Raw genomic sequence first — 19,838 nt, forward strand, 5'->3', positions numbered from 1 at the left:
ATCGATAAGAAATTAATATTAATATCCAAATTCAATTCAATTATATAAAATCTCATATTCAAATTCGGATTTTCGAATAATGTTTACAGGCCCACCTAAGAATAGATACAAAAAATAAAAGAATAGAAGAAAAAAGTAAAATAAGTAAAATAAAACTCAAGGTTGTGCCTCTTAAACCTCCTCTGTCTATTGGTGGAAGAAGGAAGATATCAAAGGCCACTCACAAATAGCCATTGGCCCATGCAGGTCTCGAACCTACGACCTTTGCGTTATTTGCGCAATAATAGGCCACATGAAATATCCATAGGCTGATAGGCTTTCTTCTACACGCATGTATGGATTGTTTTTAGGGTAAATTTCATAAACTATCCTTATGGTTTAGCAAATTGATTAACTCTACCTTTAATGTTTGAAAATTGACTAAGTGTACCCTTACTGTTTCTGACAATTGAATAAGTGTACCCTTAACCATTAAATATGGACGGAAAAGGTAAAATGTTCGTTATACCCCTATACAAATCTTCTTCGCAAATAGGAGAAGATTTCTCCTATTTTCTTCTTCCTCCTTGACACCAGTCTGTAGATCTGGGACGTTTCAGAGAAAGAGAGAGAGAGAGAGAGAGAGAGAGAGATTGAATACAGAGGAAGAAACGACTTTGAACAAAGAACAGAGGAGGAAAAAACTCACCAACCTCTGGTAGAAGTCCATGGTGGTTCTAGAGCCGTTCGTTGTTGGCCGAAGTCGATTTCTGTTGAACCTCCGCTGTTCGATATTTGCAGTGACCGCTGTCTATGACGATAGCGATGGCAACCTGTCTGAGAGGGATTGAGTTAAGTTAAAAACAGGGATAAAAATATAATTTCGCATAGGGGTATAATGGGCATTTTACCTTTTTTGTCCATATTTAACGGTTAAGAGTATACTTAGTCAATTGTCAAAAATGGTAAGGGTACACTTAGTCAATTTTCAAACAGTAAGGGTAGAGTTAGTCAATTAACTCTATATTTATATATAATATAAATATATTTATATATATTTATATATAATATATAAATAATATGTGAGATATATTAAATATATGTAATATACATATAAATAATATATTAATTTGTTTAATTAACCGCTGATTTTTTCTATATTGATCCTTCGTTTTTCAGAAATACCAAATTGAAACCGAACCGATCAGTTTGATTAACCATATTTTTTGTTTGTTATTTTTTTATGAGCACCCCTACGGCCTACCAAAAATTCTTTTCAGCCCCATGTCTTACCACCTTCTTCCTTTGCCATTTACCGGCGTGTGTTTTCTTTTACTAAAAAAAAGGAAAAAGTGCTTTCCTTTGACCGCCACATTATAAGCTACCGTCTTGAACTTAGCTGACTTTATAGATAAACCGGTGGGTCCTGACATTTGTTTAAATGGATTTTTCTGACACTGGACTGAACCGTTATTCTCCCTTTTTCTTTTTTTCAATTTTTGGAATCAAGTATCAGGATGACTTGCTTTCGACGTAAATTGTCAGTATTTATAGAATTAGTTTTGAAAATTTAGGCCATGTTTGATTTACTGTTCTACGCCTCATTCTCTTAATTCTTATTCATTCTAAGTAATAATTGACAAGAATGAATAATTAGAGTATTGAATAAGGTGAAGGATATAACATTGTTTGAAAATTTAATTTCTCCCTATGTTTGTATCTTGAGTTCATATTTTTAAGTCAATGAATTATAGTTTTTCTCCTTCTCTCATGATAAAACTACAAGTAGTAACCTAAACTCTGATCCTGGTGCTATGTAGAGACAAAATTTTAGGGTCCATTTGATTTGCAGTTAAAATTGGAATCAAAGCTCTTTGAAATTGGAATCCCAATGGTCTACTCCTATTTAGTTCAGATAGGAATGAAAATAAAAATTAAAATCAACAGAAATAGGATTTCATTGCCAAGAAAAAAACAGGGAACATGTTGACCCCATCTTCATCCTCCTCTTCTGCCCAAACCCAAAACAACACTATATACCAGCAACTGTTCCGGAAGTTGCTATTGTAACAAACCTAAACTTGACTGCAATTATTGCTATAGCCTGATTACTATGAAATTAGATCGACACAACTATTTGTTGTGGAGACCACAACACAACTATTTGTTGTGGAGACCACAATTTATTCCCATACTGAAAGGATTTTATGCTGTGAGATTTGTTGATGGATCGATCTGTCCATCACCGAAATTTTCTTCTGATGAAAGGAGACTCTGCACAACTGATGAATCCAGACAATGCACTACGAATAAATTTTAATTTCATATAATACATACAAAGCTCGGTAGAACCCCTTTTTTTTTCTCTCAAGATTTCGCTGTGCATTGCCTCCCAATTATTTAATTGACATGCCTCTCAATTCCGCTTTAATTTTGAACAGAATTCCACTGGTCTGCCGCATCTCTAATTCAAATTCAGCAACTGGATAACTCGTTCAATCTCTTCGCTTTCTTAATTTCCCCTGGAGATCAATAAATGGGTCAGATTCAGATTCGGGTTGAATACTCAATCCAATTGGCCCACTTAAATCCTGTGATTATAAACAACACAGTTCTTCCTTAGGTACTTTGACCACATGTTTAACGCAGCATGTAACATTGTTAACAAGACGGTTGATGAAAAGTTGAAAATTCAGTGGTTCCTTGCAAATAAAAGACAATAATATGTTTAATCAAATGCAGTGCTAGTAATGTGCAAAAGCAGAAAACTTTAGAAAAACTCCATGCAGCAGGATCACTTCAAAGTAATCTAGATCCTGAATTGACCTCCGGATCCGGATCTCTTGCACTTTCATTCATCTCTGACGATCCGACCACATGAGTATTTACACACATCAGAGGACACTTGTCACAGATTGACTGAATAATTGCAAGAGAGAAAGGAAAAAAGTGTAGAAGATCTGGAGTATATATATATATATATATATTGAAAATTAATGTTCGAATTGGAATTCGATTAATTAATTATTTTAAATAATTAAAGTAATTAATAAATATTTAAAATATTTTATTTATATAAAATATATAAATATAAATTATTTATATATTATATATATAAATTAATTAATTGATCAAATTTGAATATTTATTCAATTAAATCAGAGGATATCTTAATTCGATTTAATATATGAATACAATATCCAAATTCAACCGATAATAATATTCAAATTATTCAAATTCGGTTTAATTATGTCAAACCCAAAATTCAAAATCGGATTTTCAAATAATGTTGACATCCCTAATAACCATTAGCCCTCCTCCTAGTCCTTTTTCCTTGTTAACCAAAGTCTTTCCTACAAACTGGGTTGGCGCTTGACAACTTTACACAAATGACTGAAGAGAATAAGACGGCACCGATTTCAGGCAAGGCATGCGAATAAATTTCTAAAGTTTATCTTCTATAACAAGTGAAGATATGAATACAGAAAGAACAAATCTCTACTGCTGGAGAAGATTTGGGATTACCCTTGGGTTCCGGGGCTGCTTGGATTTAGGATCCAAGGCCCGAGTGTTGGTGATAACAACATTAGAAGGGTTAGGGATCTGATTGACCAAAGCACTAGATCTTGGAAAGAGGGGTTGATAAGAAATACTTATCTCCCTTTGTTAGCAGACAATTCTGGTTATAAACCTTCCCCAGTTTGAGAGGGAAGATAGGCTGTTTTGGATTCCAAATAAGAAAGGTGTGTTTACAGTTAAGTCCGCTTACCGTTTAGCAAGACAACAGTCTCTCCCCAAATTTAGAGAACAGAAGTCTGTGGGCCATTATGTAAAGCCTCCCCATCCCTCAAAAAATCAAACATTTTGTTTGGAAGGCAATTCTGAGGGGGCATTTTTTTGGATTTTGGGAGGGAGGAAAGTTGGTCAATGGGATTTTGGTTTCCATTGGCCAATAATTTCATGTTATTTTTTCAGATTAATGTGGGGAATAAGGAAAATTTATTTTCCTGGGCCATCTCCTAGGAGAAAATAACTTTCCCACATAGGAGAAAAGTTGTCAGCACTTGAATGAGACAAGAATAGCTCTTTTAATAATGGATTTTTATGGATAAAATATTCATTGCCTTATTTACCTGAGAAATTAAAGAACATGGGTATACACTTATCCAGATAAGTATTTCCCAAGAAAAACTTACCCAAATAATTGCATTTACCCGGATAAATAATTACCGAAAAAACAAAAGATGCCTAAATGCTTTACCCGTCAGAAAAAATCTCCTTAGTAGACATATCATTGATAATGCTACCTGCCCCATATGCCAAAACAATATCCAACCAACTTTCCATCCTCTTTGTTCTTGACAGGTGTTAGTTTGGGAGTCAATTGTGCCTAAGATTCCCCTCCGATGGTGATGACCCAAACTAGAAGTGTCATGGTTTAATTTGTGTTCAGCCCAAAAAGAAGAAAAGAGACCTGTCTTTTCCGGCCCTTGTATTGTGGAACATATGGCTCATGCGAAATGACCTTTCAATGGGAATAATCCAAATATGTTCTTAATTATTGACAGGATTCAGAGGTAGTGGCAGAACCGTCAGGATCTGAAAGTTATATCATCACAAACACATTCCCATTTTACAAACGAGGCTGGGTGGATCTGCCCCGATGAAGGCTGGAAAAAGGTCAACGTGGATGCAGGTTTCTTAAGCCCAGGATCTGCAAGTTATGGAATTGTTGTTAGAGACTGTTCTGGTCGATGTTTATCTGCCAAATGTGGTCCTTTAAAAAGCTTGTTCAGCATTCCAAGCTGAAGCTCTGGCGTGTTTTGAAGGTCTCCGCCTAGCAAAATCACTCTTTTGATCAGGTAGACTGTCTTGCCTTGCTTCAGATCTCTCAGTTGTTTTTATACATTCGGGGAGGAAAAACAACTCTGTGGCTCATGGCCTGGCTAAAAAAGGCTGCGTTTTGGTTGGTTTTTGGATGGCTGATTATCCAAGTTAGTAAGTTGGTAGTTGAAGCTTTTGCAATCTGATTTGCTGCTTTCTGGTTAAAGTTATGGTTTTTCTGTGTTTTCCTTAGGTTTTTTAGTTTGCTTGTTTGTTTCTGATTGTTTTGCTGTTCTGTTTATCGTGAATATGTTTTCCAACAAAAAAAAGAGGATTGAACAAAGATTGAGGCATGATATTTTTTAAGCCCTAGGTAAATGCAGTTACCTAGGTAAGCTTTTCCTAGGAAATACTTATCTGTGTAAGTGCATTTATCTATACTTTTATTTCTCATATAAATAAGGTAATGACCATTTGTCATAAAAATCTATTATTAAAAAGGGTATTTTTGTTCCATTCAAGTGTTGGCACCTTTCCCCTTAGGTGGGAAAGTTATTTACCCACCTAGGAGATGGATTATCCAGGAAACTAAACTTTCTTTGGTCCCCATTATGGTTTTCAAAACCGGACCGGACCGTGTGGTTAACCGTTCAAATCGTTCAAACAGTTTTGACCAGTTTTCATTTTCTAATTTTTTTGTCAAAACGGGCCGACCGTTCAGATCAAACAGTCAGACCATTCGACCCAGTAACCGGACCCCTGACCCGTTCAATCTCTGGGTTGATTTTAAAAACTATGGTCCCCACATAAATCTGAAAAAAACAAAGGATTCTTGATCAATGAGAATCAAAATCCCATTGACCAACTTTCTCCCTCAATGAGAACACATGCAACAGAATTTTTTGCTTTTTCATTTAAATTTTGAAACGTATTCTCCTCCACATGTTAAGGGTGATGATGGCTCATGGACCGTCCTAAACCCAACCGGAACCAATCATGAATTTAATTGTGTTAGTGATTGCACCCTCGGTGTTTTTCCGTCCAAAAATTAATTATATCAATTTATCAATGTGAGAATTTTTTTAATTATAACTTGGAATTTTTTTTTAATCGGGTTAGTAGAAAACAATCTTTCATTGGCAAACAGATACAGTCAACACCATAGAAGGAAAAAACATTACCGACCCCAAGAAACAATCATGAAGCAAGCTAAATACCAGGCTATATGAGAACTAAACATCAATAAAGGATTATGATCTCTTTACCAAAAAAATAAAGGATTATGATCCACGATTTTGTTGGAACATTTAAAGATTATTCTAATAAATGCTTTTACAAGATGATTCATAGACAGGCTATATTGGATCCGATTCTATTACAGCCCTAGTCAACAAATAAACACCAAACATCGGAATCGAGTAATCACCGCAACATGGTACTTCAACTTTTGATAACGGTTTTCTTTTTTTTCATTTTGTAATCTCATTAAGATACTTGCAACTAAAAAATAATAATAATTGCAACTTTATGAGAACATCTGATTTAATAACGAGACAACCAATGACTACAGCTTCAGAAATTCTAGCTCTCATAGTCATATGACTCGTATCCAAGGCCTCATTCTTAGCTAACCCCAGGCTATTTTTTTGAATCTTCCCTCCTTGCAACAGCACAATGTAGCTGAAACCAGACCAATAGCTGGACCCACTGCTTACTACTCGGCTGCACTTCTTTTTGAATAGTTTCTGGAAGAGAAATCTCTATCCGTCACCAACTCTCATCGGTATTTTATGAAAAACCTTAAAACTCTATCAAGTCAAGGTTTCATTGTTGAATATATACCTGTTCCCAGCTATCCAAATATCCAAGATGCACAATTTCTAAGAGTGTTAATTTTGGTTACTCCAGAGCTCCATCACAGTATCCACTCCTAGAATAGAATTTAGGCTGTGCTTTGTTTTTAGGATGGGAAGGGGAAAAAATAAATATTCTCAAATATTTTTCCCATCCCATTGTTGGCCTGTGGTATGTTATGAGATGTCATGGCTTAACTCTTGGGAAATGGACTCGCACCATTTTGGTGTGAAAAAATGGGACAAGGGGAGACTCGTTTGACATAAAAAAGCACCCTTTTTACCAACCTCAAAAATGGAACCACTTTTCCGTCTAGGTGATGAGCTAGTATGATGAATAAGAAATTAGCAGAAAATATAATTAAATAATAAAAATATAATAAATAGATAAAATACAAAGCAATTGAAAAAATATGATAACCTAATAAAGTTCAAAAAATATAATAAATAGATTAAGTGTCAAATAAAAATTATTTTTATATTCATCATAATGATGAAAATACTATACAAAAACCCAAAAATGAAGAGTTAATATTTGATCTCCGAGCCATTAATTGGGTCAAATGGTGTTCAGTTCAACTGGCTAGTCATTGGGTTGTCAAGTCAACTTTTTGCAAACAAATAGTTCATCAATAGTGAAACGGACCTGAAATTTAGGCCAAGTGTTAGGTTAATTGGTTTGACAAACTGTTCAACTATGGTTTGAATATTTCTTTGAGGATGTTTGGCTCCATTTTTTATACTTGTGTGGCTGCAAAACCGAAAAATGCAATTAATAAGGGCGTTTATGACACAGGTGCCATTAGACACTACGTCAGCAAATTGCCAATAAACGCCTATCCATTTCAGAACAGGAGGCACAAGAATCGATGTTTGCTTTTGCAAACACAATTCGTATAGATGAAATTAATGAAGCCTTTGCTGATGGAATGCTTATGTGGCAGGATTTACTCAATAAACGTAAACCGAACTAAACACATACTTTGTTAAAGGGGATGATGTTCCCACTATTTTCCCTTTTGCAACCAAACGATGGAATGTATGTAAACCCATTTTCCCTTTATCAAATGTAGCTTGGAGTCTTTCAACAATTCAGTTCTCAGAGAAACAAGAACCAAACCAAATAGCTGCTGCAAAAGGGTACAAGAACAGCATATGCTCAATTCTTCCTCCTGACCTTGACATCTTGGACAGTCTCAATCCACCCAAACATGCTTTTTAACCAACAAGTTTCTCACTGCAATAGCTGCTGATACGCACCCTAATAGAAAATCCCTAATTCTTCAAGGCACTGACAACCCCATATTATCTCTAATAATAGATCTGACTAATGGGTAATCTTGGGCATTAGTTCTCTGTTCAAATGACACGTATAAGCATCAAATGTAAATGTAGTAACAACCTCTTCCACCCCCCAAACTTCAGCTTCAAACATTCACATTCAAAAGAGAACCACAAGCACATCGCAAGATCATCTCAACATCTATCCAGCTCATGCCCAAAAATACCCTAATATCATAAACTGGATTCCATCCAGTGCCAATCACAATCAGATCATTGTATGAGCAAATGGTGATTTTTTTCTTCGAAGAAAAAGAAAACTAGACGAAAGGTGACAAGAAGTCACCTGAGAGAATAGCACAACACGACCACTAAAAAATCCAACCCAACCAACAATAAAAACAATCCACCAACCTCCCTCAAGCCTTTAACATGATATACCAATGAAAGAGAAACCAAAAACTCAACCTTGGCCCCCCAAAACAACACCATTTCCAGATTCCAGACTAAAAGGACCCACCCCAGCTGAGAAGAAAAAATAAAATCCCCCACCATCCACCCTTTTAATCATCTGCATGACTCGAGAAATCATAACCACTTCCAACCCCCAAAACAACCTTGAGCTCAGATACTTGACTTCTGAAGAATCGCCTTCAACAAGCTTGCTTCCTTTATTGTTGAACTTCTGAACTTCTTTACCTTTTTGACAGGCCCTACACCAAATGCGCTTCACATCAACCTTGCAAAAGCTTTAGACACTGAAGGTTTGTCGACACTTTAACTTTCAAAAGTGTTCCACTGTGTGACTATCTTCTAAGGCCATGATCATGAATTCCACTTCTTCACCCCCTTCCCTATCAACCACCCCATCAAGCCCCGTAATCCCAATTTTAACTTGACTCTCCATAACCCCTAAATTGAAACCCTCCTCATCATAAATCAACTTCTTTTCCACTCTTTCCCTTTCTCCCGTCTCTTTAAAAATCTTCCTTGCAAACTCTTCTCCTCCTAAAAAGGATAAACCTAATCTTTTACTTCCACTTGTTCACCAAATCCAAATCAACCAAACTCATCACAACATGTGTTTCATCCATTGTAACTTCCTCTTCTTGATTTTCTTCCCCTTCATTTTCAGATCCATCTTCCCTTTCATTCAAAGGTCTTGTTCTGAACTTTTGATTCCTGTTAGCCAACTTAGCACAGCCCACACCCTTACTCTCTTCCACCAATTTAGATTCCTCCTCTGCCACAAAAAACTCTTCAGTGTTTGTAATGACCATTTGTCCACCCCAGGAGCATTCCATCCATCTCAAGTTGAACATTTTCATTACTGTTCCTATCAGCTTCTTCCCTTTCCACCCTTCCCTTTCAACGAACCCACATTGAACAGCAACAATCACTCTTTCTCCCTCAGTAACCATCTTCTTTATCTTTTTCTCTTACATCCTCCTGTATCACATATCCTGTCAATTTCTCCCCTACAAATCATCCACCTCCCTACTAACCTCCCCTTGACATCCCTCCTTTTTCAAGTCTACAAATCTCCCCCCCTTCCTTGCAGCCCCACCCTCTCCATACTATTATCAGAGAACTCATTTTGGATCCTCACATCGGAAGATTGCATTGTAGCTTCCAAACACGCACACTGATATTAACAGAAACCCCCCCCCCTCAGTTTTCTTTCCAGTTGGATTGACCCTACTTAAACCCCACTCTTTTGAACTATGGTTCAAACCAACAGCCTTATCGTTGTGGACAACCCTCAGCTTTTGTACAAAAACTAGATACACAACGCTTGAGTTTCCAAGCATTGGTGATTATCAGCTCTGCCACACAGAATGTCAAGTGTTCTTCCTTTCAAAATTTGCAAGGGTTGAGCTAATACATAAAGCATTCCCAGTGATTACTGCTTTTCCAATATAAAGTTCAGTACATGAAGAGTCTTCCTGTATTGCCCAGGCTTCACCAACCGTCCTAACAAAATATCCCTCAAGACTGAACAACATTGCATCCATAACCACCCTTTCCCACTTTTATGTCTTTGTTTCTGTGTCTACTTTCACACTGTTGATACCAATTTCTTTTTTTTCTTTCAATCAGTAACTGTTACTTCATCAAAAGGATTAACACATCAATACATGAATTGTGAAGTGTACAAATTGAAACTGGAGATATAACAGCTCTCTCCAATACCAAAAGGCTTACAAGTGAGCCCAAAATATCTGATCCCTCCCAACCCCTTGCTTTGCCAAAGAGTCAGCCATGTTGTTAGCCACCCTTTGCACCCATTGGATTCTAATATCCATGCCCCTGGTTATCCATTTAAACATTTTAAACGTATTTTGGCACATCTATAAATCACTCCCCTTGTTTAGTAATTGCTTGATCACCAATTGTGAATCTCTTTCAGAAATCAGTTTGTGCACATTCAGCTCCTTTACTCTATTTACCCCTTCCATAACTGCCATTACCTTCAGCCTTCAAAGAATCACCAGTGCCAACCCGACCTGAGAATAGTGGCACAACATGCCCTAACTCATTTCTGAAAATGCCTCCTACACCTGAAGGACCTGGGTTCCTTCTCCTTCTTCCGGATGCCAATCTATTAAATTGCACTGTCTGTTAACAGTTATGCCCCCATAATGCTTGATTCTGATCCCATAGACCCACCTTCCCCAACTTTCCCATCATTGTCAAGTAAAAGAAACACAGCCTGGCAGACTTGATCATACAAGCTGATCACATTCACAGCATCTCCCTACATAAATCAATACAGTAATATGGTGAATTAACAAATTGAACTGCAAATGCAAATACACCCTCTATCATTAATGACTTCACAACATCTCCAAATTTTTTTGTTGTGAATAGGAAGAAGCAGCAATGGTCCCCCAATTTCTGACAAAGTCCACCTTGAAGACCGAGGAGAGAGAAGAGCTTTGACCGCATGTGCCACTCTTATAGTAATAGTTTCAATAATTGTTTCCGAACTCCTCTCCACTTCCTAAAAAATACTCTTATTTCTTTCTTCCCATACTGTCCACACCACTACTGCTCTAGTACATCTCTACCATAACAATCTACCCCTCCTTTTCCTGCTTCTCAACATAGCAGGGCTAAACAATCACTCCAAACTGTCAGGGGGTTCCCACCTACACCCAAAAAGAGAAAAGAAAAACCACTCCCAGATACAGCAAACAAAGGGATAGGAGATTAAGAGATAGAAAGCAATCTCACCATTCTTCTTACATAAACAACACCAATTGGGGGACAAAAACCAACTTGGTCTTTTCCTTTTCAGCAGATCACAAGTATTAATGGTACCATGGAAGACTTCCCAGCAAAAAGCACCAACTTTCATGGGGATAGGAAAGCACCAAACTACCTTAACAGGAAAGGGGGAAGGAATTGTCCATAGAGACTTATAAAAAAGGATTTACATGAGAAGCACCTGTGCGGATTAAGGGACCACAGGACTTTCAGCATTCATCAGGTACTCTAGTTCTAATTCCCCAAAACACTAATCTAGTGTAGTCTTCCCCTCCTAGAAACAATAAACCCAACTTCTTGCCAACTTGGACTCCAGTTGTTGTTTAACGGAATGGATCATTTGAAAGAGTAATTTAACCAAATGGAACTCTTTTAGGCTACAGAAAAGAAGAGGGGGTTTTTTGTCCATAATACTAAATTTATAAAGTAGACACATGCCAGATAAGTCACGCCTCACCAGGAAAATGGTAAGGTCGCTTTTCTCAACATAGTAGTATAAATGTATGCTTACTGAAAGGAAAAAGATATAATATGAGAAAGGGAGAGAATCTAAGCATCTTTCTTTGGTTAATAAGAATATAAGATATAATTAGCAGAAAAAAGGGGAACCCAGGGTAATGGCCTACTCCAAAGGTGAGAAACCACCTCAAAGCAAATGTTCTACAACTCTTTGATAGTCCATCCTACAAGAGATCTCATAATAAACCACAGCAGTCATTATGTCGTTTTTACTTTCTAGAATAAGATGTTCCAAACTTTCAATCAGTCACATATCTCAATCCAAATTCTTCACTCAAACTTCAAACATAAAAAGTCTAGGTCATCCACAAAGTGGGCCATGATCATCTTCTATGCTATTCCCTAAATGTATATGTGTGGCATAAAGGTTAACTCCTATCAAACCGTAGCAATTAAGGATATGAATACCTGGATCTATAACCAAATCAACAAGCTTCCAACAGCACAACCAATTCAGAGAGAGAATGAAAGGAGACATCAATCAGTTAAGAAATTAACTTGAGAAGGAAGATCAAGTCAATTGCAGATGGAATGATATGGATAATTTTAATAGTTAAGGAATCAGAGCACGTACGAATGCGAAAATGGTTCTTGTTAATCTAACTGGAATAGATAGGCCATATGATGCACAAAAACAAAAGTATGAAGAAAATAGTAATAGTTAGATGTAATTATCAAAAAAAATGGTAATAGTTAGATGTATGATAAATTAAGATATCTGAAGAAAATCTCCCGGATTGTGGGTAAAATTATGACATGCCATCTTCTATGGTCACGCTTTGGTAAAAACCTGAAAGAAAGAAAGAAGCATACATATCGATGTCATGACAGCCAAAGGCTTCTCCGTTTAAATTTAATCTTTTTTTGGATAGTGATTTGATGAAGACAATAAAAATTAGCAATATCAGACAATTAAGGGTGGACGTGATAAAACCAACTGAGGGATGTTGATATTCATTATGAAAATGAGAAGGTAATAGACCAAATTCTACAACCAAAGAAGTATTCATCCTCTTATGTTAGAATTAAATGAAAACTTTGATCAAACAATTCCTAACAAACAGATAAAGTAACCTATCCCATCCAAAATAACAAACGAAGAGAAAAAAAAAAAGAAACAAAGATAAAGGTATGAGAATTGCAGGTTGCAAGTTGGCAATTGCCACACATCCGAAGCCAAAAAGATATTGAAAAAAAAGAGCAAGTATAATACCAGATAAGCATACAGCAGAATTGAATTACTCAAAGATAACCCGTTCTGCTAAACTTTCTAGGTACCAAAAGGAAACACCATTTGATACAGATCTCTATTTCTACAACATCTTGGGTGCAAATTTGGATCCCCAGTTTCCTATAACCACCCCATAGAAGAAAAAATAAAAATAAAAAAAGACAAAAAGAGGACAGAGATTAAACATAGATGTCTTGCAACAAATACATAGGAACACAGATCTTGGATTCATATATGCGACGACGAACACAAACTGCCCGAATTTCTACAAAGCGGAGGGGACAGCATACCAGACAAGAGACTACAAAGCGAGAAGGGCAAAATCACATGTTAGATAAGACCATCGACATGACGTAGGAAACGGGGGAAAAGTACCAACACCGACCACCGATCGATCAAACAGGGAGCTTATCATTATCGTTGGTGTCAGGGCCATCGTGGATAATCGGCTGGGTGAGCATCAGAGGACGATCCTTGGCCTCTTCATCATCGTCGTCTTCGATATCTTGGGTGCTGAGGTTGATGCAGGAACACCTCTCCAGCGAAGCGAAGAACGCCGATGCAACACTGGTGCCCACCCAATTCGCCATGCGATCGAGCTTTTCGCATGATATGAAGCTGCTGTTCTCCATCTTCAACGATTCAAATTCCTATTGTCCTTTTTGCCTTCAACGCTTTGAAACCCTAAGAAAGAATGAGAGAGGATTTACAAGATTTAAATGATTTTTAAAGCCCAAAGGAGAATAGGAACCCGGGGGGCCGGAGTAGACGTGAGTAAAGCGCGTGAGCGGTTTTGGATGTTTGTTTGAGAGAGAAGAAAAGATGCATAATAAATCCACACCACCTATGTTTTCGGCAGCGGGCTGAGTTGGGCACATCCCATTTTTTGAACGAGAAGGAGTACACGTCCTTTAAAACGACAAAATCACCCACGTATGTTCGACTATTTAGTTGTTTTTTATTTTAATTATTATTTTTTTTTATATTAAAATGAACCATCCATTCGAACCGAACTGCTAATCTATAAACTGGTGGCCAAACGGTTCTAATTTTGGGTTAGTATTTAAAACATTGTTCTCTTGTTCTCATAAGAGTAGGGATGGATAACAATAAACGATCAACGATGTAAGAGATTAGAGAGGGAACATCAGAACAATAGATTAGTGGGAGATGAAAATAAATGGATTAGACTTTTGGCATGGTTTGGACGGGAAGGCTGGTAATTCTAAGGGGGCATTCTTTTTCTAAATTTTGACGGGGGAAGTTGATCAATAGGATTGATCAAGAATCCCATACTCTTTTTTAGATTCATGTGAACATCAAGAAAAACTTTATTTTCTTGCTATCTCCTAGGTGAATAAATAACTTTACCACTTAGGAGGAAATTTGCCAACACTTGAATGTGACAAAAATGTCCCTTTTAATAATGGATTTTTATGGATAAAATGGTTTTGCCTTATTTACATGGAAAATAAAAGAACATGGGTAAATGTATTTATCCGGATAAATCTTTTTCTGGGAAACACTTACCCGAATAAATAGCTTATCAAAAAGCTAACGGACCTAAAGATGTACACATCAATTGATTAATCATAAATAAAAAAATATATTTATTGTGAGAACAATTTTATTGGATAGATAGCCAATTTCACTCTCAAAAAGGAGACCAGATTCAATCATTACAAAATTTGAGCTCATATCTTCCTCACAACACTTGCAGTTGTGCATTTGGAACATTTCAGTGCTTATGTTTTTTAATTCATATGAAGATACTCCCAATTCAAGGCCGTAAATTTTGTGAAAACGGTGTGAGGACAAATTTTTGGAGGATGAACCCGATTCCTCAATTCTTTTACATAAAAGGTAAATCTATGATATAAAAAATATATAATATTGAAAGAGTTTTGACCAATCAAAAATCCCGTAAATTTTGTTGAACGGTTATATTTTTTTGGACATCATAGTCCAACCCTTTAGATAAATTGGGTTATTATTCATAAGTAGAAGCTGAATAAGTTTCTTAAATCAAATAAAACAGTTACCATTTCTTCTTTGAAGGACAAAAAGTATATGTCAATAAATTTATTGAACAAGAATTGACTTCAAATGGCGTGAGACCCATGGTAATAATTACCAACGTTTTACTTGAATTCTACGTATTAGAATTTATCAAAATTCGTGAAAATCTACTAATCGATCGTTATTATAAAGTGGTAACCAATTAGATGAATTTATCAAAATTTGTGAGATGGTTTTGATTAGTAAAAGCTTTTTTAGTATGATCATGTTTCTTCCGGCAGTATATATTTTTCTATTTTATTAAAGCACAAATTGAGATATGGTGCGAGACCCAAACTAATTGAAACTAATTGAAATTCCACTCAAGTTGAAAATATATCCTTTAATACAAATTTCTAATCTAACTTGGCGTGGGTCTCATGCTTTTAAATAGAGTGGATTATTACTTACAAAGGATGATTCAATTACTTTGATCAAATAGAATACCTAATCTAAATTTAAATTTAGCATATAGATAATGGATCCCAAACAAACTACCTAAGAACAGTGACCCTATATTTAGGTGACGTTCAATATGGCTGAACAAACCTCGGAATGCTGAAAATATTGTTTTTTCAGTAGTCGGAGGTCCCTAGGTAGCATCTCCGAATACATCCTCCAAAAACTCCAAAAACTTCAAAGGTGAAGCTATTTAGGGATGCAAATGGATCGGATTAGATTTAAATCAGGGTATATTCGAATTCAATCCGACATTGTTCATGTTGGATTCGATCGGATCTGATAGGACTTGATTTGAATTTGAATTCTATCGACAAGTCGGATCTTCATATCTGATCCGATCCGACTTGTTTTCTTTAAAAAATAATAAATTATTAAAAGAAAAATAAAATATATTAATTTAAGTAAAGTAAAAAAAATACAAATATTTTAAAATTATTTTCATCATATATATACATATTTTTTATAAGAAAATAAATAATATAACAAATTATAAAAATATAATATAAAAAATATATTTATAAATAAATAATATATATTATATTTATAAATATATAATATATCGGATCAGATCGGATAGGAGTGATCCGAATTAGATCCAACCCAACCTGAAGATCTGAACAGGAGGTGATCCAAATTTGACCAAATGAGATGAAATCTTGGATCAACATGGTCTGATCCATTTGCACCCCTAGAGCTACCTTTGAGCACGTTTGGAGGTAGCGGACACATTTGTTTCCTACCGATGTCCTTTCATAAAGTTGGAAAACCCAAAAATATTCAACATCTTTGCTTTGATTCTTGCACACAGCCACAACTAGAACAGGAGAAACACTTAAGGTGTCTTGCATAGGAGAAACACTTAATGTTTATAAATATTATTTTATCTTAATATTTTAAACTAATTTAATATCAAAGTATTTTATAATCTTAATATTTGAAGACAAATATTAAGATTTTCAAGACAAATTAAAAATAGCAAATATTATTTTATAATATTTCTAATTGATATTATTTTGATCATTTTAATCTTTTAATTAATATTGTAATCTTATTTATTATTTATTATTTTCTAATTTTACTATTTCTTAATATTTGATATTTTTATTATTTTATAGTTTTATAATATTATAAAATTTTAATAATTTATTGTTATATAATAATTTAAGTAACAATTTGAGGGATAAATTTGTAAACTATACGTTTTTCAGATGTTAGAGCATTTAGATTATGGAACAACTTTATTACACTCAGATATATGCAAAAACAGAAAAGCAAATTTTCTTTGGATTGCTTTTAGAGCTTTTTCGGACATTTTTTTTTGCTTTTCAGACTTCAGATTAACCGAACCCCACCTTAGGGTGGTCATCAGCTAATTAAGATGTGCCCATTGGCTGATTTATCAAAAATAAGGATGTGTCTTAAATACTATTTTTCCAAAGTTCCCTCTCTATGTTACAAGTCTTGTACAGGATTCCATACCTTTCTCCTTCAAACCTACAACCTAAATGATTGTTCTATGTAAAAACTAAAAAGGTAGAGATATTGCCTTTGGGATCGTCTATTTTGTCTTTACATTTTTTATAGGAACGGGAGAAGCCAAATGGCAGCAGTGTCTTACAAAAAATAAAATAAATATTGGCACAAGGATGAGATGTTTGAAAGTGTCCTTTATCAAAATAAAAGAATATTAATAATACCAAAACAATATTCATTTGCTTTAATACAAATTTCGGGAAAAAAATCCAATGGAAATAGGAGTGTAACTTGGGCCAGGTTAGCTCAAACCTAACATGACCGAATTAATTGGGTTAGTTTAAAAATTAAGTTATGGTCACAGTTAAAACCTATAAATTTGACTTCAAATTGTTTTAGGGTTGAGACATTTTAATTCAAAATTGACATGTGTTCATATTTGTGTATACATATATGCATGTATGTTTTTATATGCTTTTAATTAGTCTGCTGGTTGTAGTTTAAAAAAAAGCTTGCTGGTAAATCTCAAAGGCTGTGTTTGTTTTTATTGTAAATGTGAATCGACTTAAAATTCTACCGTTTGTTTGCATTTGCCTGCGCTTGTTTTCAGTGTAAATACAAACCGGTCTAAAATTCTACTCCCAATCTGTATTTTCATGTATCTGTTTTTTTTTTTTCAGTGTATGGTTTACTTTGAAATTTGATGTAAATCTCTCTATTGATTGACTTTCCCATTGATAATCGATGTAAATAATACATCAATTTTGTTGATGTACATATACATCAATTATCACAATTGAAAATGTTCCAACTGTACACAAAATTTTAAATCCATCAGTATACAACTCAATTGATTGAGTTTATATTGATGAAGTTTACACCAAAAATAAACCCAATCTAACTGATTGTAGAGGATTTGGTCTCACCTACATTGGGGTTAGGCGTTTAGGGGTTACTTAAGGCTTCATGTGTTAGATGCATTATTGAACTTCAGATCTGTTGCCCACAGAGAATATTATCAGCAAGGTTTTAAAAACCAACCCGGGAATAGAATCGCTTTAATCATTAATTTCCAAGGTCAGTGGTTCAACAGCTCAGGTTGAACAGTTCAAGTGGTTTGACCCTTAGATTCGATTTTTTTTTCTTTTTGGTATTGTAGATTGGAATATTAGGGTTGACATATATATATATATATATACATGTCCCTTCTTTTATGAGAAAAGAAAGAGAAAAGTGATCGTCGGTTGAGAAAACAGGAAAGAAATGAAATAAAGGAAAGTAAAGATAAAGGAAAGAAAGTAAGGAAGGAAGAAGAAGGAGGAGACAACAACGCTCACTGGTGATGATGATGGCAACGACAACGTTCACGAACGATGATGATGGCAGCAGCAACGATTCTCTTTCTCTGTGACTTCAAATCTTGCTTCTCTCTCTCTCTCTCTCTATCTATCTATCTATCAGATCTCAGTGATCTCAGACATGAGATCATCTCAGTCCCTCCCCCATGTCTCAATTTCCTTTTTTTTTCATTAATAATCTTAAAAAATTAAATATTTTTTTATTAAACCACAAAACCATTGCCTAAGTTGAACAGTTTAGCGGTTTGACCATCCAGGTCAGTAGTTTTCTAACCAATTCAACATTTTTCTTTAAAAAAGTGGCCTTGTTCAAAATCGGACCCAAAAAGCATGACTGCTTCCCAAATCAAATGGTTCAACCATCTGGTCTGGTCCATTTTCAAAACAATGGTTATCAGTAACATAGAAGTGTAATGTGGGTCGTGTAACTCCTGTGCAAGTTGGGGGTAGGGCCTAGCATAGCCCAAGCCCGTGGCTGGGCTTTGGATCAGCTAGACTGGCCCTATTCTTTAATTTTCTTTTTTATTTATGTTTTTACTACAAAAAACAACAAATTATAAAAAGTAATTAAAATTGACAAATTCAATGATTACAATAACAATTTGAAAAAAAAGTCATAAAAATTTATCCCATATGAATAATTAATTCATACAATAAAAGTAATATAATTAAATGAAATTAAAAATTACATGAAATTAAAAATGCTATAATAAAACAATTTAAAATGTATTGGGCCATGTCGTGCCAGCACAACTTGTGGGCCAAAAACCCTTAGCCTAGCCCACCCCTGTTTGTGTCAACCTATGGGTGGCCCAATCCGTTTTACACCTCTACAATATTAGACTATCACTACAATTGTTCATGGTGGCTTTATGGGTAATGTGGTTACAGGACTTGTGACCAATGTTTTAAAAACCGACCTAGAGGCTGAATCATTTTTGCCTTCTAGTCTCAGGTCACTAATTCAACCGTCTGGGTTGAATGAATCAAACTGTTTTACATCATCAATATGTAAATACATATATATATATATACATATGTTTGTACAAATATGTATAAATATACATTTTATTAATAAATAATATAAAATTATATTCTACATATGTATTATTTTATATTTATCACTAAGTCGAATGGATTAATAATCCATCTATCCAGATTGAACGATTTTTAACCAAATCATTAGGTTTTGATCATTTTCCAAACTTTATTAAAACCAGACCGAAATCTTTATGAGATGATGGTTTGAACGATTCAATCAACTAGATAAACGGCGGGTTGAAAACACTACTTGTGGCTTGTGAGTGTAGCAGATCCGAGAGCTGTCGAACAACCGGGAGCTGTCGAACAACGACAACCAGCCAACCACAGTTTCATTATGCACTGTGAAGTGCGTGGGTCATGTGAAATTATGAATCACTTTTGATATGGCGACGACAGATTTGGACTCGCCGTGTTTTTTTGACGAGTTTTGATTGACTAGCCACAGAAGATCTGGACTTGAAGATAGGGATCTGCTGAACTGCACAA

The 19,838-nt window shown here is 35.3% G+C and overlaps 1 protein-coding gene across 1 annotated transcript; it reads right to left on the reverse strand.

Annotated features, from left to right (window-relative positions):
- Positions 1-12,913: 12,913 nt before the first annotated feature.
- On the reverse strand, positions 12,914-13,759 carry LOC104594297 (uncharacterized). The gene has a single exon (XM_010254540.3). It carries the CDS (start codon positions 13,587-13,589, stop codon positions 13,353-13,355), a length of 237 nt encoding a protein of 78 aa, XP_010252842.1. The 5' UTR covers positions 13,590-13,759; the 3' UTR covers positions 12,914-13,352.
- Positions 13,760-19,838: the final 6,079 nt, after the last annotated feature.

The sequence above is a fragment of the Nelumbo nucifera genome, chromosome 3, assembly GCF_055504915.1.
Source record: "Nelumbo nucifera cultivar China Antique chromosome 3, China Antique-T2T, whole genome shotgun sequence".
NCBI lineage: Eukaryota > Viridiplantae > Streptophyta > Magnoliopsida > Proteales > Nelumbonaceae > Nelumbo > Nelumbo nucifera.

What these genes read in the sequence shown, in the direction of transcription:
- LOC104594297 (XM_010254540.3), bottom strand. Translation starts at nt 13,589, where the DNA reads ATGGAGAACAGCAGCTTCATATCATGCGAAAAGCTCGATCGCATGGCG.